Below are 22,334 nucleotides of genomic sequence, written 5' to 3'. Positions count from 1 at the left end.
GGTGCATTTTCATCATGTTATTGTTGATATTGGGTGAGATGTTTACATATTGTGACATCCAGAGGAACAACTATCAGGCTGGTCCGTGTTACTTACAGCTTAATATTCAGAGGGTTGTTTACAACATCAATACAATTTATGAACTGAGCTCATTTTCTATAGGTCATAACTATTGAACATATAAGACCCCTTGGTATGTGTGTACACTTTTTATGATCGAGTTGGTGATCATGATGCCTTATTTCATATTCTTCATTCATTGATTGTACGATTTTTTTAAGTGTTATTTCAAATAGAAATGACTAGATGAACTAACTTGGTATGTTACAATTGAGATTTGGAACAAAGCAGCGATAGCAAAATTATTATGGTTTTTGAGTCATAAAAAAGACAAACTATGGATAAGGTGGGTACACAGTTACTACATAAAAGGTGTATCATTGTGGGATACCAAATCAAAACAAGCATCATGGATTATGAAGAGGATTATAAGAGGGAAGAAGTATTTTATAGCTTCAAGATATTGCTACAGTAAGTTCTTAAACATGCCAAAATTCTCAATACAAAAGTTGTATAGACAACTGGAAGGATCATTCCACAAAGTGCAATGGAAGAGACTAATTTGTAACAATTTGGGGGCTCCTAAATGGTTGTTCATTTTTAGAGTTACTGCCTGGGAAAGACTTGCAACATAGGATAGATTAAGAAGGTGGGGACTTGATATTAGCCCGAAATGCCCATTGGTACTACAGGTATGGAAAGTGTTGAACATTTGTTTTTTGTGTGTTCATATTCAGCCTATATATGAAAAATAGTCTATCACCCTAGATGTTGGTCACATGAACTAGCGAGAATGAGTACTTGGAAAGAAAAGCATCCCAATGCAGTAATATTTCGGATGTCTGCAACAGCTTGTATACATCATCTATGGAAGAAAAGAAATCGTAGATATTTCAAAGAACCTTTCGAGATGAAGTGTATGTGATTGAGACTAGTATACAGGAGGTGTGTCACAGAAGGAGCAACAATACCAAGATAGCCATAAGATTAAAAGATTTAAACTTCTACCCAGTATAATAGCTTGCATAGGTCTGTTTTAGGATTATGGTGTTACTGATCTGGGCTGAATGTGCCCACGATCGTTGTCCTTTGTTTTGTAATTCCCACTGATAATAAATAAATGTTTATTTATCAAAAAAAGGGTCATAGGCTCTTCCCTTGTTGTGATTAACTTAGCTAAAGACAGCAGTGTGATGATGTTAATAGGTTATTTATTGTACTGTTGTATTATTGAGTTACATAAGAGGTTATTCTATGAATAGTAGTAAATTTTACTGTAATTACTTGTTATATCCTGATTGCCAGTTGTTCTTATTTGATTTTATGTTTATGTATGATTTTTAAGTTAAGTTGACCAATAATATCTATCAGTACATAATGTTTGTAATAAACTATCCGTGCTCTTCTTTTTGTTGAATGCACAGAGTGTTTCAACGACTGAAATGAGATCTTGAATTTAGTTCATGACCAATACCATATCGATCCAAGTGTGAGCACCTACCTTCAGGCAATCATTGAATCTTCTTATTGATCATGTTCATTTTTCTCTGATATATTTCTTTATTAGTTAATTTTGAGACATTTATTTCAGACTTTGATTTTAATTTTTAAAATGTTCTTATATGGCGACTTTCAGACCTTTGAGATAATGTAATCAGTAGTTATTTTCGCACTATTATCAATTATTTGATTTATGAAGATTAAATATTTATTTTTAAACGAGATTATTATTTATCATTGCTTAAAATGGTTAAATTATTAAGTTAACGGCTTGGGTTAAATGATTCTCCCATGAAGAATTAGTGTGAACGCCACTCATGACCATTTAAATTGTGATAGTTATAATCTGAAATTGAATATCTAAATACTAATTTGAAATTAGGACTTCATATCACAGCTTAAGTGGAAGCTTAATATAGAAACTAAGTAAAATAAAATGGAAATAGTATTATGTACTAAATGTCCTTTAGAAAAACATGACAACGAGTTTTTCAAAAGAATGACTTATTTTGACTTAGTACGAAATTAAAGAAATTAAAGAAGTCTTTTGAAGTTTGTGGTCTTAAATTAAAGATATGTTAAATATAACAAAATACTTTTAATTTTGTGGCATTAAACATGTCATGTATAAAGTTATAATTAAAAATTGCTGGAAAAAGTCATCATTTATACCCTAAACTATATTCAAAAAGTCGATTATACACTCAAACTATTATTACGATCTTTTACACACCTATACTACTCAAAAGTAAATTTATTCGCCTCTCAAGAGCTGATGTGGCAACAAAATTAAAAAAAAAAAATAGCGCGTGAAAGGGTAAATTTTTTTTTTTTTTTTTTTTTTAAAAAAGACTAAAAGCAGTCCATCCTCCATGGACATCCCTAAGTTATTTTTTCATTTTTTCTTCTTGACTTTTTCATGTCTCTTCTCTTTTTTTTTTTTCTATTCAAAATCACTTTATTTCTTTTACTAACTAATCGATTGCATATTCTTCACCATTCTCCGCCTTAAGCTTGAACGGAATTTCTAATGGTGATAATATTTAGTGGTGGATGATAAAATTGATGGTGATATATATATATATATATTTTGATAATTGACAATAGAACTGGTGCAATTTTGATGGTGGATGATGAAATTTTTGGTTAGAATTGTGCTTAAACCCGATAGTGGCAACGAAGGTAGATTAAATCTTAATAGTGCAACGAAGGTCGATTAAATGGGTTTCTTAATGGTGACAACGAAGGTGGAGGATGATTTTGATAATGAGATGAGTTTCTTAATAGCGCAATTAAATACTAATTGAAGAATTTTCATTGAAAGAAAGTTTTAGATTGAAGTTTTGGATCAAAGAAAGGAACAAGATGAGGAAATGAGTCTATTTTTTTTTTTTTTTGATAAATTCCGATAATAAATTTTATTGAATATATGATGATTCTTTGTAATTTTTTCATGGTGACAATGTTTATGTGATGATTTCGATAGTGAATTTAGTTGTGGATAGTAAATCTATGGTGGCGAAGATATGGATTTGGTGATGACGACGGCGGTGATATGGAGTTTGGTGGTGTTGTAGTGAAGAAGATGCAATTCAGTGACATGAATTTTTTTTTAATAAAATCTGATGTGTGAGTGATGAGGCAGTGACGTGGCGCGAGTGTAAATCACTTCCCATCGCGTGACTGATTTTAGGTACGCTAGGATGAACATAAATTTACTTTTACATAGTTGAAGTATGTATTAGGACATTTTAATAGTTTAAGTTTCTTTTGGACTTTTCAAATATAATTTAGAGTGAAAATGATGACTTTTTTCAAAAATTGCTAGAAAAAGAAAACAATCATTCTTTTTAAAATATAAAAAAAAAAAAAAAAGTTTTTTTTTTTTTTTTCAAACGGAAGAAATACTTATCTAAAAATGGAAAAGTAAAGCAGGCCCCACCAAAAAAACACATCAAACATGAAACAAAAATTCAGGCAGACAGGGTTTTGTGTTTTCGTGTCTAAAAGAATTAAACGTTTGGAGCTTGGTTGTGCACATTTTCCTTCCCTCTTACAATAATTGTCAAAGCACAATGTGAGTGTCCCCATTACTACTATATCCTTTGTTAGTGCAACACACACTTTCACGCTTACCCATTACTCTGAAAGAGAGAGAAATCAAGAATGATGGAGGGTGAGGGTGGTAGCAATAAAGAGGAAGCAGGTCCATCTCATGGTGGCCCCACTTGGTATGAGGAAGACAAGAGGATGGAGGAAGAAGAAGAGGGTGAAACTGAGGAAGATGACCATCTTCAAGATTCTGCTGCTGCTGCTGCTGCTGTTGATAGCACTACAACTTTTGTTCCTGGTCCTCTTCTTTCTCTTAAAGATCAAATTGAAAAGGACCAGGTTCTTTATCTCTTCCTCCCCCCCTCTTATTTTCTTGTCCAACCACGGGATACTTGACACCCTCCCCACTTGTTTGGTTTCCCCTTAAAACTCAAAAAGTTCTAACTTTGTGGGTTTCTTGATGTTTCATGGGTGTTTCAAGTTTCAATTTCTTGGGTTATTTTAGGGCTGTGCTTATCTGTATTTTGTTGTTTGAGGTGATGTAGGTTGTTTCTTCTAGCTGTAGTTTTTGAATTTGCATTAATTGTGATATTTTAAAGGAGAAAAAGGTTTATTTGGTGCTTTTGGGGGTTGAGAATTTGAGTTCTCCTCAGTGCAGTGAGTATTAGAAATATTTCTATGCTGTAACATCTAGTATTTCTTCTGCTTTGCTGTCCTGTTTGATCTGGAGTTGGGTTTGTTCTTGTTTGCTCCACTGAATTTTTTTTTTTTCCATTCTGTAAGTTGAAGGGGGCAGTAATTGGTAAAACTGTTGCCATGTAACCTCCTTCACGAGTTTAACCTGTGGAAATAAACTTTTGCAGAAATGCAGGGCTAAGGCTGCGCACAATAGATCCTTGTGGTCCAGCCTTTCCCCAAGCTCTGTGCATAGCAAGATCTTTAGTACACCAGGTTGCCTTTGTTCTTTAATTTGAAATAGGTTGCCAGTTCTTCTTTAAGAAAAAGTTGAAATAGTCTCCCAGGTGCATCGGAAAATTAATTTCCGGGGAATTTCTATGCTGTACCATCTAATGCATTCCTTCTCAGTTTTACTTTGCTCACTCCAGTTGGATCTTTTTTGACTTCCTTTATTTCAATTTGAAATAGTTTCTTGCATTCGAAAATTCGCTAGGTCTCTTGGCATGTTTTAAATTTCCATATGGTTGGTCTTTACCTTATTAATGTTTGTGTAGGATGATGAGAGCTTGAGAAGGTGGAAAGAAAAACTGCTTGGTTGCTTGGAAAGTGACTTAAATGGTTTGTCTTTTGTCAATCTGTGTTCCTGAACACAGCATACCGTTTACTCTGTAATTAACCATTAAATCTTGTTTACTGACTACTTGGATCAATTTTATAGGACAAATGGAACCTGAAGTTAAGTTCCACTCAGTTGGAATCCTTTCGTCTGACTTTGGGGAGATAAATACTCCATTACCAATTAAAGAAGAACAAAGCAAATCTGTTCTCTTTACGCTCAGGGAGGGCTCTGAGTATCGGCTTAAGCTAACATTTAGTGTTCTGCACAACATTGTTTCTGGTTTGGCCTACACAAATACAGTATGGAAGGCTGGTCTTCAAGGTTTGATTTCTATACTCAGTTCCTCTTTCTTTTGCATCCCCTTGTTTTAAAATTGCTTTGTTGGTCAGCCAAGCACCTAAGGGATTTAATACTAGCATTTCATTTTGTAGTTGTCAAGCAGCATGTTCACATTTATTTATTCGAGCATGGGTCTTCTTCGAATTGTGCATTTATAACTGAAAATACCATGTTATAGTGTGTGGACTGAATCATTTAGTTTCAAAGTTTTAGTCATGTAGATTGTGTGTGATTTTAATGAAGCAGTTAAAATGAATTATGGTTGTGCACTAGGTGTTCCAGCCCAATATCTAAGTCCGTCATGGAATGAAGGCCAAAATACTTGGTCTCCAAGTTTGTGGACTCTTTCATTTCTTTGGGTATATTGCCTGATTTGGTTTCGAAGATAACAAGGGAATTTGTCCGTGCTCCGCAGGGTCATGAAAGCTGTATTTATGATTGATCTCACAAATAGTCTTCTCTATTAACATTCGTGAAATTATAAAAATTTTAACTCCATATACGATGTACATTATGATTTGAACTTTCATGCATGTCATGTTTGGTTCATTTTTTTGAGAAAGGTAACATATTTGTATATTTATATAAGACTACACATAAACAGTGTAGCACCCCTTAGTTACAAATTACAAAAGTATAGAGCATTTGATCCTCTGTCATCTCACACGGATTCTAATACATCAAAGATTGTTTCTTGATATTCTAAACCTATTGCTTTACACCAAATAAAGACCAGCCCTAAGCATTTCATCTTAATCTTCTGGAGATGGTCGGCTTTGTTTCCAAAACATCTTTGGTTTCTCTCTTCCCAAACTGTCCACCAAATGCACGCTGGAATAATCTTCCATCTCATTTTTTGAATTGCATTACTGCCTTCTTTGTTCCAGCATGCTAGACTGCAAGCACATCAGCTATATTCCTTGGCATGGTCCATAGAATCCCCCTAAAGTTGAGGAACATCCTCCATAATTGTCCAGTTAGTTCACAATGCAGAAATAAATGATTAATTGTCTCAGCTTTCTACCCACATAAAAAACATGTGGAACATAGATGATGACCCCTCTTGCATAGATTGTCCTGTGTGAGTGCTTTTCCTTTAGCTAATAACCAAGTAAAACAAGATACTTTATAGGGAATTTTGACTTTCCATATCATCTTCTAGGGCCAACACCCAATCTGATTGTTGAACAGGTTGAATTCTTTGTAGGCTGATCTGACGGAGAATTCTCCTTGATTATTTCCTTGCCACTTGATGCTATCCTCCGAAGTTGTAATTCATGTAAATAGCTCTAGAGTGTTGAGGAACTCTGTTTGCGTATCAGTTTCCCGATCATTCAAGCATCTTCTAAAGATCAAATTCCACCCATGGTTGCTCCATACCTCCCCTATTGTTGCTTCTTGTTGTTGAGATAAAATATGGAGATCCGGAAAGAGTTGTTTCAGAATTCCTCGACCTAGCCATTCATCCTTCCAAAAGGATGTCTTCATGCCATTTCCAACTTTAAAGCTTACCTTGTTCATGAGTTTAGGCCACAGGTTGCTGATTGACTTCCATAGACTAACCCCATAAGGACCCTCCACAGTCTTGTTGTCCATTTACCTTCCATGCCATACTTTTCCTTGATCACTTCTCTCCATACTAATTCTTCATCACTAGCAAATCTCCACAACCATTTCAATAGCAAACTTTGATTTTCGGATTTCAGATTTTTAATGACTAATCCCCCTTCCTTCTTGCTGACGGTTATGGATCTCCATTTAACCAGGTGATACTTCTTTTTGTCGCTGTGTCCTTCCCACAAGAAGTTCCTTCTCAAGATATCTATCTTACTCAAGACATTCCCAGGTATTGGATAATGACATCATATATGTAGGCATAGCATCAAGGACTGAATTGATCAAAACTAGCCTACCACCCATTGAGAGATATTGGCTCTTCCAACTTGTTAGCTTCTTTTCAATTTTCTCCAGGACCCATTCCAAATTCCTATTGACTTACTATTGACTTACTTTTGGCCCCCAAAGGCATCCCCAAATATATTGTTGGTAATTCTCTTATTTTTTTTGAAATATTTACATATAAAAAATTTCGCCACATTTTGTAAGTGAGTTTATTATCGTTTACAGTACATATATCTCTGTCTTTTTCTTTCTGCAACACTTACATGAGAATATTAACTGATTTTACGAGTTGACTCATTCTTCTACAACTATACCCACTTGCATATTCCAATGTCTTTTTTTTGTAATTTTGCTAAATACATGACTGAATAATATTTTTACCCTAAGTTAAGCTATTCGATCTCGACTTATTCTTTTTAGTTGTAATACTCAAAAGCAAGACATGCATATTCAAGAATCAATCTGTAAGGCTACAAAGCAAATTTTGTCATCTAAGCAACAATAAGAAATATTAGATTCATATTATGGAATGTGAATTTTTGAAGTTATTCTTTGTTAGTTTGTTTCGGAGGTAGTAAACACTTAACTCACATCTGTATCCTTCTATGTCTGTAGTGCCTCCCCTCCCCCAGCGATAAATTTCCACTCCAGAAAAAAGAAAGAAATCATTAGGAACTGTTAGTACATATTTCTACCTTGATTAAAAAAAAGTACATATTTTATATGTTTACATTATATCTCGCACGAAGGGGAGCCTTGGAGTAACTGGTAAAGTTGTTGCCATGTGACCAGGAGGTTACGGGTTCAAGCCTTGGAAACAGCCTCTGGCAGAAATGCAAGATAAGGCTGCGTACGATACACCTTTGTGGTGGGGCCCTTCCCCGGACACGTGCATAGCGGTAGCTTCAGTGCACCGGACTGTCCTTTTTTTTACATTATATCTCGCACAAGCATTTATCAGAATGAGTTTGTTTGCTTCTTCATACTTAATTCTTTCATTTTTTGTGTGTGCTTTTTAGAGTTATTTCCTTCTTTTCCAATTTATACTATTGCATGATAAAAAGTAAAAAATAGAATAACTATAAGAGAATATAGATACAATTTTATCAAATTACTTACTGTATTACTTATTAAATCTTCAATCAAAGCAGTGTCCATTGAAATTGCTAAAGAGGCATACATGTATAGCTACCTTTTCAGTTGATGTTTACCCGTCCAGATTAGGCTGTGTTAAACTACTGCAGTAAACTTGTACGTAAACCTAGGGATCAAGATGAATGAAATAAGCTGAGTTTTACAGCCCACAATTTTCTACAACTCCACCTTTTGCTTTTCTTCTGTTATCTTCTTTTTGTTGATCAACAAATTACGGTCGTTTTATGATAGAGAATAATTATCAAAATCAACAAAAGAAAGGAGAGCATACAGAGTAGCTTGGGAACTACTATAAGTTGCAGTTATAGTCATATATAATTGCAAAATGAAATGTTCTCAAAGTTCTTATAGTTTGACTATCGAAAAAACGAAATATGAGAAGCATTTTTAGGACAGAGAAAGTAATATAAATTTTACAGGGAAAGAACATAAAACACTTGATATACAGGAAAAGGCTTGTTCTAATTATAAATTTGAAGGTTCGTTAAATAAGATGTTTTTGCTTAATATGTATACCTGAGATCATATCTTTGGAAATTACCTCATTATTTGATTGGAAGAAAACTTCAACTCTTCATTTTCAATAGCCTATTCCTAGTAACCGATGAAAAGTATGTTAGAGCATGCAAATTGGAGTATGTACAAAGATCTACTTCCAATCTATATATAGCTAGTGCATAACAAAGAATATTAAGAGGCGTGATAATTAATTATCAGTGCAATTGGGAGGAATTAATACACATTAAATATTATTGCAATTAGAAATTAGGCAAATGAAAAGAACTGTCAGAAAGATAGTGATTAATTAGGGAAAATTATTATGGAATGTGAAATACTTAACCTGTGATGATAAATGCTATTTAAATATGGTGCTTAAGTCTTTACTATGATGGCAAATGGAACATTGATTATTTTATTTACTTATTGATAAAGTGATTCCATTTTTCTGCCAATATTTTGAGGGAAATATAAGAGGAAAAGGTCAAAAAATTGACAAGAAAGATAAATACCAATGGGGCCTAAGAGAGATGTCACATCACTTGATGCCTAGCTTTACTATATATATAGATGTGATTTCCTTTGTTGAAACAGATTCATTCAAGTAAGAATGGGCTCGTATAGTAGATTTTTTTCCTTATCTGGGTTTCCCTTTACCAGAAGGTATAAGATGCATTTTGTCTATAAACAAATGCAAACAAACATTTGAGGCAAGGTGGGGAAATTGTGGAATAGAACTAGAAAAGAGTAGGAAGGCAAGTGGTTTATTCACTGGTTCTTCATCAGTTGGAAAGAGTGCAAGGGTTGGATTGGTTAGATCAAACGTGAAATTTATTGAACTTATTATAACGAAAGACCAATCCATCTCCCCATGGATGTAAACTATATGCTTGACGAATCACATTAAACTCTTGCACCTTTCGCATTCTATTATCTGTTTTCTCATCAATTCCACACATTTATGCCTTCTTGATTCACTTTTTTAGCTAAAATGCTTGCACAGCGGCTTAAGGTTATTATCAGTTGGGCTCAACCTTATTTTCAAGGGAACTCTAACTTAAAAACTACACAAGTATTACCTCTACTTTTCAATCTTCACTTCTGTTATTATCTTTAGTAATATATCATTTGGTCATTTGAATGCCAGTTGATCAAAGTAAGGGAATGCTTGGAACCTTTGCTCCTCAGCGAGAACCTTACATACATATGTTAGAAGAGGAGACCACTCCATCAGGTGCACTTGCAAGAGGAACATATACAGCTAAACTGAAGGTAGGATCATTTATATTCCTATTGGATTCAATATTACTTAGTATTTTTCATCTCATTAGTGAAATGGAGCATTCTATAACTCCAGCTTATCCACAAGAATAAACAGTTTTTGCATTTTAACTTCACACTGATTTAGACTGCAAGAAAAATCAGTCCCTGGTTTCAGTAGGGATACAATTTTGTTGTGTGCATGGCCAATATGTGGGTTGTGTATAGGACTTAAAGTGAAAAATGATCCTTCTGCTACATAGATACATCAATAATCATTGTCTCGTTTAAACAGAAGAGTTTTGTTTGTCTGACAATTTGCATTCTTTGCGAACATACTCATTTTGATAGACCCGATACTCTGAAATGGAAGTTGGAGAGCAATTGGGTTTTTCCTGTCAAGCACTTCTATTAGAAGCTTTTGGTGAGGGAGGTGGAGGCTTTCTCCGTTAAGTCGATTTGGATTCCTAAGATACTGAGGAAGGTGTATTTTTCCTCATGGTTAGCTGCTAGAGGGGTGATTGTGACGGCCGGAAACCTAAGGAAGAGAAAGGTCATATGCATTAGTTAGTGTTAGTTATGGCAGGAGACGGGTGAGGATGTTAATTATCTGCTGCTACATTGCAACCTGACCATGAGACTATGGTGGGATATGTTTAGCTGGTTCGGTATATCTTGGTGATGCCTAGATCTATGAAGGATGCGTTGTCTTGCTAGAAAACTGGTAGAAGCATGAGAAATTGAGCTTGGAATGTTTTTCCTTTAGCTTTGATGTGGATCATTTGGAGAGAGAGAAATAGGAGGGCTTTTGAAGGGGTAGAAATGACTTTTAGGCAGTTGAGGAGTAGCCTCTGGTCCTTATTTATTTTTTTGGTGCACTCATGTAGTGCCAGGTTGTATAGAGGATTGGATGTCTTTTGTAGGAGAATCATGTCGTATTGTAGGTTCTTTAATCTCTGGTATACTTTGTATACTACCGATTTTGGCCCTGTGATTAATGAAGTTGTTTACCTGTTTAAAAAAAACTGGTATTTATTTAGAAAACATAATTAGTTTGATCGAAGTAAGGTGACACCCATGGTGGAGAGCCGCCAGATGAGTGCGGGTCAAGAGAAGGATTGGCCGGCTTCTAGGCTAGCAAGCTTCTAAATAAGGGGTGCACATGACACCTGAATCGTATATCAGAGTTAGAGATGAAAGTGAAGAGCTTTATAAGGTGTAACACAAGTTCACATGGCGCGTGCACTTTGTACGCGATTATGGCGTAGCCCAAGGGACAAATCCGTGAGGCTTGTTGGGTAGATGGCATGAACTTGATTCTGACAAGTAATAGATTTTTAATAAATAGAATTTTTTTTCGATTGTCCATTCTGAAATAGAACATAACTTCTGCACGACAGCACGTAGTGTGTTTGCACTGTGATGGTAAAGTGACTCCAACAAGCAACTGTCTGTAGAAAGCCTAATTTTGCAACCTGGAGAGTAGTGTGTAAATAACCTGTTGTAACCGGTAAATATGTCCATAGTATGAAAGAAACTGTTTTACTTTTGTATCCGTCCTTTTAGCACTATTGGTACCAGGAATTATGTGCATGTTCGGCAACTTTATGGTTGTGTACTTCTGTGGCCTCTTTATCAGTCTTGCAATTTTCGTCCAATTTACGATTCATATTGATGAGTGAAGATGTTGATGAATTAATTTTTTTCTATGGATTCTTATGTTCTGCAGTTTGTGGATGATGATAAAAGATGTCACTTGGAGCTCAATTACTCATTTGAAATAAGCAAGAGTAGGTAGCCAATGCGTCCCTGCAGCTATTTCTGGCCTTCTTGTAAACTGGATATTCGACTGAATTTTTGTCTTTGGATTGTACCTTGTTTACTTGAGCACATACATAGCAATAGCTTAGCAAATGTGATTTACTTTTTACAGTTGATCTCTTGATGCTTTATATGAGATTTGGTTGCTTTTTGTGTTATTGATATTGCAAAAGGCTTCTTCCCTTGCATTGTTATAAAACAGTGAATTTTTGATATTATTGAGTATCAACTTTATGAAACCAAACAGATAAGAGGAGATAAAAGTAGAAGAAAACGATTCTGGATATTTGCACCTGTATCTTTTGGTACCAAGTCTGTTAAACTTAAGGTTATTCATCAGTCCTTTTCACATGAACTCGTTGGCTTTTAAATGTTCGCTTGTGGTTGTGGAGTTTTAAACTGCTAAAGCTAAACTCTGCCTGAAGGTGTGAAGTTTGATTTTGATGTGGCTAAATTTCAAATATTTCGTCAATTTTGACTATGCTTTAATTATTATATTTTCTCAACTTGGAGTAACTTGAAATTCAAAATTGCAATCCTTAAAGTCATAAGTTTCAAAGTTTTAACGCCACAAAGGGTCAGGTTGAGTATTTATACATCCCACTAAAGTTGAGGACTATCCCATGAAACAAGGGACTTTACATGAGGCATATAAAGATCTTTAATTCTCTTGGTGCCTTTAAAATTAACCTCCTCCATTTCTTCAGCTTCAAAATTGTAAACATGTAACAAAGCATATCCTTCTTCTCTCTCGAAAACTATTTCCTTCGTCGAAGCACAAAGGGGAACAAATCCAGTGATATCATATAACCTATTGATGCTATATCTCTTTAACCAATTCCCACTCTTCAGTATCCATACCTGAATCAGATTCAATGTGGCATGAGTTACAAAGCTCAGGGAGCCTCCAATCTCAACAAGTCTATCGTTTTTGGTGCTGCTGATTGGTAGAGGTATAGTTAGGAATTTCTCATCATGAAATCCCAAGGAGACAACATGCTTACAGCCCTCACTCTGTGGAAGCCAATACAAAGCACCAACTGCTGAAACAGATCTACGAGTAGTGATCAAAACAAATTCTTTTGAATTAGGTCCATCCACTGCATGCCATGATCTTGTAGTAAGGTTCAGGATCTCACAACGAATGTTTCTAGATTCACGGAACAAGTGTACTACTTTATAAGCACCTGTGAAATTGCTGAACATGAACCCATAGCACTCGGTCCCAAAGCCAACCGTTCCAAGGGGCACTCTAATGTGGTTCCGCGTACTTGGATTTATAACAACTAGACCTCCACCATTCCTAATCTTGACAAGGACCAAACCATTGCAGGCAGCCAAAATGCACTCTATGTTCCTCAAATTATCTGGCATACAAACTCTATGGCCTTTACCGCTGAGGATGTCCCAGAAATGGAAATAACATTCAGTCTTATTCGAAGGTAGTGGAAAATCTGAATGTATGATTTCCTCGTGAACGGAACTTTCAGTAATTAGAACTGTCTCAGATTGACGAAAGTGAGCTTCAACAAAAGTTGGACTGTTGATCATGTTGAGAAGCGACTTGCATACGCAACGCAGTCCACACAGAGTCTCAGCTGGAAGTAGAAGAAAAATCTTAAAAAGCAAGTGATCAGGAAGCCAATTTCCCTTGGTCTCTAAATTATCATCCATTTCTTCTTTTGTTTCTCTTGATGTTGTACATCGTTTCAGCTGTTCAAGCGTGATTGTTTCTACAGATGCCAACTTAAGCCACTTTTTACCTCTTGGCAACCTGTCTTTCATGACGTAAATCCACTAAAATCAGAAAGCTCTAAAAGAAATCTGCAGCCAAAACGAAAAAAAATCATTTTAGAAGGAAAAAGCTTCATGCCAGGTGCCAGTACCTCGTTATTCCCTTAGTATTTGTGAGGGTGAGCCACAGGTTTATGAAAATTACAACAATAATTTCCAGCAAAAAATTTTAGCAACCAGATAGTTTCACATAGAAAACTCCCATCATTTTTTTGTACTTACTTAATGCTTGTCTATTCTCACCTTACCTCGCCTTCTTGGCCTTTTTCTCTCCAAAGACAAAAAAAATTACCTTGTCACTACATTTTTTACAAGGAGAACTGCAATGGGAAATTGTGAAAGAAAAAAAATGACAAGGAGCAGCTTTAAGTGGAAAATGGCTTCACAACAGTTTGCTAACTGAAAAAGATTTGAAAATTACTCAATAAATGAAGAAGGATAAGCCAGGAAGACCAACTGTTTAACTAGTTGTCCTTACACTTCATTAAAGAAGAAATTGGATCATATACCTAATTTGTGTGTGTGTGTGTGTATGTGTGTGTGTGTGAGAGAGAGAGAGAGAGCAAGAGGCAGGGAGAGAGATGATGTAGGGCACAATTATTAGATCTAATTTTTAAGTATACAGAATTAAAACATGAACAGGATACTAGCAAGAAGCATCCAAAGATAAAGGTTGCATAAGTCTGACTATATTCATCCTGTTTGCTATTTGCATTCGCATAAAAGAGTTCATCATGAAATTGAGAATATGTAAAAACCCAAAACAAAAGGGGAAAAAATGGTCTGGAGTCGGACAATATAAATGTAAGCAAACTATATACTTGCACGCTTCAATTTATAGCACCAATCAACACGATTCCAGAAATCTAAACGGAATACAGCAAAACAATCATCATAAGAAGCACCTCTGAATTCTAAGCTTGTAGCCTCAGCTAACACCGGTGCTTTAAAATCTTGGCGAGTCACTAACATGTCTACCAGAGAGCATACACTAGAGAAATGACATAGGGCTTAAAATACTAGTAGAATACATCTTCTTTGAGCAATAAGATAGCTTATCAGGCATCAAGATTGCCAGTTTTTTATGACAAGGAATAAGGGAACTCTGAAGACTAGTAGTAGTTTTTGTGAAACCATTGCAACCCCAAACACTCCCATATGATCAGAACTCTTCGTCCAGGAAGCTAACTCACTAGGGGAATTAACCTGTTACATTCCCTGGACACAGCATGTAACATAGTCACCTTCATTCTTTTTGGCATATCTACAGGTGGACTAAATATATTTCAACTCAGCTTCGATCAATCATGGACAAGTTATAGCCAGCCTTCACATACCAAAACATTATGAAACTAGAAACAGGTAAGAAAATAGATTACAACCTGTCTATGGAAACTAGGGAATGATAGGAAAGGTACAAGTATAAAGCGGGACAAAAGTAGAGATTAGTAAGATTAAGTAATAGGTCAAAAAGAGAAAACTCTCTTTCTCCACTATGTATACTAGGGGAGATAGGATTAAAATGATGATATCCGAGATGTAAGGATATGGCACCTAGGCTTAACTCAACCCGAAAAACTAGCGCATGAGGGGAGGATTGCCCAAGTCCATATAAGCAAACCACCAACCCATTCCCCAACCAATGTGGAACTTTTACCCACTCTAACACCCCCCTTCACACCAGGGCCCAACTGGAGCACAGATCGAGAGCTCAAATGGGGATGGACCTGACTTGATACCATGTAAAGACTATTTTTATCTTGAGATGAGGCTATAGCGGAACAACCGCTCTACCTTTGAGGTAGAGGTTAGGTCTGTGTATACTCTACCCTCCCCAAGCGCCATTTTGTGGGACTACACTGGGTATGTTGTTGTCTCTTCTCCACTATCCTTCCTTTTTCACTTTTTAAACGAACAAAAAAATGAAAATAATTCAACTTGTCCCTTCATTTTTTTACCCTCCTCACTCCAAACAAAGCAAAACAAGCAGACACGACACGTGAATTTGTAACCAAAATCCATGGCATTAAAAAAGTTCAGCTTAGTTACCTATGACGATATATTCACAGCTTGATACTCCAGGTCATGCTGTGCTAAGTGATCTTAACATTAAACCTTGAAATAAGCAAAAACAATGGATGACTTTAGTTACACCAGTGAAGTCCAATCTATGAATAGAGATTTTCAATGGAAAATCATGGAATTGATTAAAAAAGACAACCCCCCCAAACACACACACTCACAACATACACACACCCAAAGAATGCATTTCTTGCTATACGACCCCAAAAAGATGCAGGCTATCTATCAGCACATGTTCAACTTAAAAAACAGACTGCATTGTATACTGTATAATTCCATGCATGATATTTCTTTCTTTTGTTCTACTAGAAGGAATTCTTAAATCATGTCAAACATTACTAATGCAGGCCTAAATTTAACTTTTCTTTCTTGTAGACAAGCTAGGCTACACGAGAAGCAACATATGCTGATCTTAATCTAACTAATAGTGTCACTTCTATCAATAAGCATTCTAATAGTCGGACTGTCAGATAAAAGGAGATAATGCCACGAGGAGAGGGAAGAAACAAAGTTTCGTACAGGCCAAAGTTACCAGTTTCTAAAAAAAGGTTTCCTACAGGCCACACAACATTCTATAGTCAACCCACTTAATAACATGCTAAAGCATAAACTATATACATTAGATCTAATTTAGCACAAATTTTTATGTATTGTTGATCCATCTGTCAGAATGGTTCAACAGAAGTCTAATATACATGATCTGTATTTCACATCATAGAGGAACACACCTTGATTTCTTGAACAAAGATGCTCCCTTTCATCAGTTGCAAAAGAAATTCTGTTATTACAGTCTTTGATAAAAAAGTCATAACCAAGCTGAAATTAACAAATAACAGATTTGCTTAAAATGCAAAGCCACGGTATAGCAATCACACATGAAATATCAGCATCATATACCCTATTCACCATTGATTCGATATGAGTCCTCCCATAATATGAAATTGTATCCCATCTCTTGCTGAAGCGGGTGAAGAATAGCTACATTTTGTGTTCAAACACTCGGATTTATAAGTTCACTAACTTATTTAAGTTCCTTAACCAAAAAGTAACAATCAGTCATGCTTTATTTTTATATACGACTATAATAGAATACAAAACTTAGACAAATCCCTCTTCAAACCCCTTCTTTAAATATTATTCTGCTCCAAGAAATTGTATAAACTTCACTAGAACATCCTTTTTCATAAAATCACATAAAGAGCCCTTTTACATAAACATAGTCGAGGTTCTATCTTAAAGACAACATGAGGTAGCTTTCAAAGGAGGATTTTATTATCACTCTCTGCAAGGCTTCCGTTCTAAGCATAGATTTTTCTCAAAACTTATTATTGTAAAATGATGCTATAACCTTTCAGATTTAAGTCCTCTAGGGTGTGTTAGTATGGAAGAAAACATATCTTGGAAATGTTTTCCCATTTCTCATGTTTAGTTGTTAAAATGTTTTGGAAAACATATTCTCTTGGAAATCATGCCACTTAAAAATGAGGAAAATGACTTCCCTAATGGGAGTAGGGGCCATAACTGACATTTCAAGTTCATTGTCTCTTCCCACACACCCAACACCCCCACCCCTGCCAACCCCTCTCCTCACCCTCATAGTGTTTTGCCATATTACATATAAATGCTCTTGAAAAATATTTTTGCTAGGCACCCAAGGGTGTGGCTTAATGGTCAATGAAGTGGGTTAAACACCATGAGGTCTCATGCTAAAATCCCAACAAGACAAAACACTAGGTGGTTTTTTCCTTTCTGTTCTAGCCAATGTTGCTCAAACTCTTCAAAATTTGATAGACAGGGTTCATTGATACTAGCTGCAAGTGGAAGTGAAAGGTATCTCATGAAATTACTCGAGGTGCTCGCAAGCTAGTCTAGACAGCACGATTATCAAAAAAAATCTTTTTTCTCTGAACTACCTAACACTACAAAATAAGTAAGGAACTCACCTCTTTTCAAAGAAAACATTTTTCTTCACACCAAACATACCCTTAGCTCCCTCACAATATCCACATGAGAGTAGAATTCTCTCTTTTTGTTTTGAACAAAAGCCTAATTAAATAGACAAATAGCAGAGATAAAAGGCTAGGTGATTTCTTTCCATCTGTTCTAGCTTTAGCGAACAAAGATACCCGATGATACTTGTTGCTGGTGGAAGGTGGTAGGTGATAGGTATGCCGTGGAATTAGTTGAGGTACACGCAAGTTGGACCTGAACACTACAGTTATAAATAAAATTAAAAATAGACAAATAGCAAGCAGGAGCTCAGCTCACTCAACCAGAACTCTCAAATTCAGGCCAAATAAAAATTATGTTAGGTAGCCCTTTCCCATTAAAGGGTCGAATTATTAGGGCAGTAAAATTCTGGATTTTCAATAAAAGGGCAAACAGAACACCTGATTACCCATTCAAGTCAACATTAACAAGCAAGTAAAAACACTACAAGTACCAAAACATTCAAAGTAGAAAATAACACCACATGGTATATATATATATTAATCTCATAAAAAAGAAAAACAAATAAAAGAAGGCATGCATGATGATCAAACTCTGATACACCAAAAATAAATATGTGAATAAAATTAGTTGTAATTAAAGTTGGTGGCTGACTTGTGTTGTTTATGTAGTTTGTTGAGGCGATGATCGGCGGAGTCTACTGTGGAAGTCTTCGCCAGTTCTGTAGTGCTTCATCATCAATCATCTAAAAGTATTCACATGTTTTAACAATAACACGTTAACAAAATATAGTGGCGTATCCACTTACTTTATAACTAAGGCCAAAGGGGCCAAATACACTATTCAACTTTTCAATTTAGAGCAAATATACCGTTCCTTGACACAATGTTTGGATGATGGTTTAATGGAGTATAATATGGTTAGAAAGGTAATGTTCACTTTAGGTAATTATTTATTTGGTGGTATCCTATGATTTATTTTTTTTAATTATGTTTTTATTTAATATTATGTAGTCTTATTTTATTCTATATATTATATTAGTGTATAATACCTCTTATCCTGACCTCCACCCCACCAGCCACTCCCTTTCCAAAAAAAAAAAATATATATATACTTTTTTCTAAAAAACTTTTAAATTTTTTTCTTATTTCTATCCCTATCCCAACCCCAACTCCTACCAAATCCTCACTTCATTTTTTTAAAAAAAATTTAAAATTTTTTCTTACCCCATCCTCACCCACCCCCGCCTCTACCCCACCACTTTCCAACCCTCTTTTTCGCACCATCTTTTTTAGAAAAAGTTTCAAATATTTCAATATTAAGAACAAGAATAGCAATGTAAAGAACAAGACAAGAGGAACAATAAAAAATAAATAATAAGAGAGAAATATAATATAAGCTTCTTCTTTCTTTAAGTGTATAGAACATCTTTCTTAAGGCCTCTATTTATAGTATTGCATAGGGGGATTTCAAGAGGTGTCATAAACATGACATTAACTCATCAGAAAGTGGGGAAGAATATGGAAGAATGGATGATCAATGAGGAGGCATTGAAGGTGTGGGAGTTACTACACTTAAAGGAGGAATTACACCAAGAAGTTATAGACATCCACATTATTATAATCATTTATAACACTCTCCTTTGGATGTCCATTGATAGATAATGTGTCTCGTTAAAATCTTACTAAGAAAAAATCCTATGGAAAAAAATCCTAGTGAAGGAAAAAGAGTACACATATATTCTTATACGTATTGTTTGCTGTCTCATTAAAAACTTCGTCAGGAAAATTCATTGGGACAAAACCTAAATCAAGGGAAAAAAAGTCCAGCGTGTAGTTTACTCCTTTGATGCAAATATCATTTCATTTCTCTGAGACGGCATATCCCATTCTTGAATACCAACTTCTCAAATGTTGAGGTTGGTAATGCTTTAGTGAATAGGTCTGTCAAATTATTGGCTGAATAAATTTGTTGAACATCTATTTCACCAGTCTACTAAAGATCATGAGTGAAAAAGATTTTTGGTGAAATGTGTTTTGTTCTGTTTCCTTTAATGTAACCTCCCTTCAACTAAGTTATACATGCAACATTATTTTAATACAATGTAGTTTGAATATCCTTATTCAAAGGAAATTTACAAATTTTCTAAATATGTTGAGTCACTGATCTCAATCAAACACACTCTCGGCTCGCTTCATGAATAGCAATGATTTCTGCATGATTTGAAGAAGTTGAGCTAATGTTTGCTTCATTGAACGCAATGATATAGTTGTGCCACCATATGTAAATAAATAACCCGTCTGAGACCGAGTCTTATATGGATCAGACAAATATCCTACATCTGCACAATCAATCATTTCTGACTTGAATTCATTAGAATAAAATAATTCCAAGTCAATGGTTCTCCGAAGATATCTGAATATATGTTTGACACTATTTTAATGTATTTTTATTGGGGAAGAGATGAATCTTGTCAATAAACTTACCGCAAAATAAATATTTGATCGAGTATTACTGACAAGATATATTAGTATCTCGATTGCACTAAGGTATGAAGTTTCATCACTAAGAAGTTTTTCATTATTTTCTTGAGGTCGAAATTGATCTTTGTTTATATCAAGTGACCTCACAACTATTGAGGTACTCAATGAATGTGATTTATCCATGTAAAATCACTTTAAAAGTTTTTCAGTGTATGTTGATTGATGGACAAAAATTTTATCTGTGAAATACTCATCTACAGGCCGAGATAAAATTGTTATCTTTCCCAAATTTTTCATTTCAAATTCTTTTTTCAAACACTCAACAACTTTTGAAAATTCTTTAGGAGTGCCAATGATATTCAAGTCATCAACATGCACAACTATTATAGCAAATTCAGATTTAGATCTTCTTACAAAAACACAAAGGCAAATAGGGTTATTTTTGTATCCTTCTTTTGGCAAATATTCGCTAAGACGATTGTACCACATCCGGCCCAATTGTTTCTATCCATAAAAGGATTTCTGAAGCTTTATTGAGCAAGCTTCTTACAAACTTTTATATGCTTCAGGCACTTTGAAAGTTTTTGGGATTAAAATATCATTGTCCAATGAGTCATACAAATAGGCCGTGACAACATCCATTAGATGTATATCAAGCTTTTCATGAACTGCCAAATTTATTATATATCTAAAGGTAATTCCATCCACCACAGGAGAATATGTCTCTGCATAATCAATGTCAGGCCTTTGTGAAAAATATCGTGCCACAAGTCGTATTTTATATCTTACGAATTCACCTTTTTCATTTCATTTTCGCATAAAAAATTATTTGTACATCACTGGCTTGACATCTTTAGGTGTTTGGACTATTAATTCAAAAACTTTATGTTTTTCAAGCGAAGTCAATTCCGCTTGGATTGCATCATTTCATGTTGGGCAATAATTTCTGTCTAAATTCATTGACAGATTTTGATTTCAAATCCTCATTTTGTTGCATTATTTCAGTAGCAACATTGTAAGCAAAAATACTATCAACCACAATATTATTTTAATTCCACCTGTTTCTCATCGAGATATAACTTATTGAGATTTATTCATTCTCCTTAGTTTCGGATATTTTAACCTCCTCAGTGGTCTTATCATTTGTTAGATATCGAGGCTCCTTTTGAACAATTATCATCATATTGTGATCATTTTGATCATTTATTTTTTTTTCCTTTTTGAGGATTTTTATCCTTGAAATCAATTGATCTACCATATTTCAAACGTGGGCTAGACTCATTTGCATTAATCACTTGTCCTATTGGGATGTCAACTCGAACTGAAGTATTTGCAGCTGGAATATAAGATTTAGTAACCCTTGAAAGGCTACTAAATGTATCTGGCAGCTGATTTGCAATATTTTGCAACTAAATTATCTTTTGAACCTCTTACCCACATTGATTTGTTCGAGGATCTAAATGAGATAGTGATAATTCATTCCAATCTATCTCATATTTCAGCTGCTTAAGTTCTCTCCCTAATGTTGGGTATGCTGATTCGTAAAAATGACAATCAATAAATTTTACCATAAATAAATCTCTTATCATTGGTTTCAAATATTTTATAATGGAAGGAGATTCCTACCTAACATATATCCCCAATCTTATTTGGGGTCCCATATTTGTGCATTATGGTGGAGCAATTGAAATATATATCACACACCCAAAAAATTTAAGATGAAAAATATTTGGTTCTTGATCAAAAGTCAACTATAATGGGGAGAATTTATGATAACTGGTTGGCTTTATGCGCACAAGTGTTGCTGCATGCAAAATAACATGCCCCCATATTAAAACATGAAGTTTTGTCCTCATTAATATCGGTCTAGCTATTAATTGAAGACGTTTGATCAATGATTCTGTTAGACTATTTTGAGTGTGAACATGAGCAATCAAATGTTCAACTTTTATTTCAGTGGACATACAATAATCATTAAAGGAATGAGATGTAAATTCATCAGTATTATCAAGATGAATAGTCTTTATTGCATAATTTAGAAATTATGCTCTTAACCTTATAATTTGAGTCAACAATCACGGAAAAGTCATATTGTAAGTTAATAATAAGCACACACGTGACCATCTTGTAGATACATCTAT

At 34.9% G+C, this 22,334-nt stretch overlaps 2 protein-coding genes across 11 annotated transcripts; one reads left to right on the top strand and one right to left on the bottom strand.

Moving 5' to 3' along the window:
* The first annotated feature begins 3,525 nt into the window (after nt 1–3,525).
* LOC107863892 (rho GDP-dissociation inhibitor 1-like) lies at nt 3,526–12,042 on the top strand. 6 transcript variants are annotated; one of them, XR_007053552.1, is made up of 7 exons: nt 3,537–3,951; nt 4,476–4,563; nt 4,845–4,908; nt 5,009–5,230; nt 7,015–7,094; nt 9,951–10,075; nt 11,793–11,817. XR_007053552.1 is itself a non-coding variant. In XM_047409310.1 (6 exons), exons 1-6 carry the CDS (start codon nt 3,776–3,778, stop codon nt 7,355–7,357), a joined length of 768 nt encoding a protein of 255 aa, XP_047265266.1. In that variant the 5' UTR covers nt 3,537–3,775; the 3' UTR covers nt 7,358–7,815. The 6 variants fall into 6 exon arrangements, 5 of the variants coding, with proteins under 5 accessions (XP_047265269.1, XP_047265266.1, XP_047265268.1 ...); XM_047409310.1 differs by lacking the exons at nt 9,951–10,075; nt 11,793–11,817 and adding an exon at nt 7,220–7,815; XM_047409311.1 differs by lacking the exon at nt 7,015–7,094 and having other exon boundaries at nt 3,541–3,951; nt 11,793–12,042.
* Nucleotides 12,043–12,401: 359 nt separating this feature from the next.
* On the bottom strand, nt 12,402–18,628 carry LOC107863894 (putative F-box protein At2g02030). Of its 5 annotated transcripts, none has more exons than XM_016710084.2 (4): nt 18,365–18,616; nt 16,489–16,576; nt 15,728–15,793; nt 12,402–13,708 (listed from the first exon to the last, which is right to left on the bottom strand). In XM_016710084.2, the coding sequence occupies exon 4, from the start codon at nt 13,667–13,669 to the stop codon at nt 12,488–12,490; it is 1,182 nt and encodes a 393-aa protein (XP_016565570.1). In that variant the 5' UTR covers nt 13,670–13,708; nt 15,728–15,793; nt 16,489–16,576; nt 18,365–18,616; the 3' UTR covers nt 12,402–12,487. The 5 variants fall into 5 exon arrangements, with proteins under 5 accessions (XP_016565570.1, XP_016565571.1, XP_016565567.1 ...); XM_016710085.2 differs by having other exon boundaries at nt 16,489–16,514; XM_016710081.2 differs by lacking the exon at nt 18,365–18,616 and adding an exon at nt 16,658–18,351.
* Between the last annotated feature and the right edge of the window lie 3,706 nt (nt 18,629–22,334).

This window comes from Capsicum annuum, chromosome 3, assembly GCF_002878395.1.
Source record: "Capsicum annuum cultivar UCD-10X-F1 chromosome 3, UCD10Xv1.1, whole genome shotgun sequence".
Taxonomy (NCBI): Eukaryota; Viridiplantae; Streptophyta; class Magnoliopsida; order Solanales; family Solanaceae; genus Capsicum; species Capsicum annuum.
Note: the sequence above shows the minus strand (reverse complement) of the source record. Positions and strands in the feature narration are given on the sequence as shown.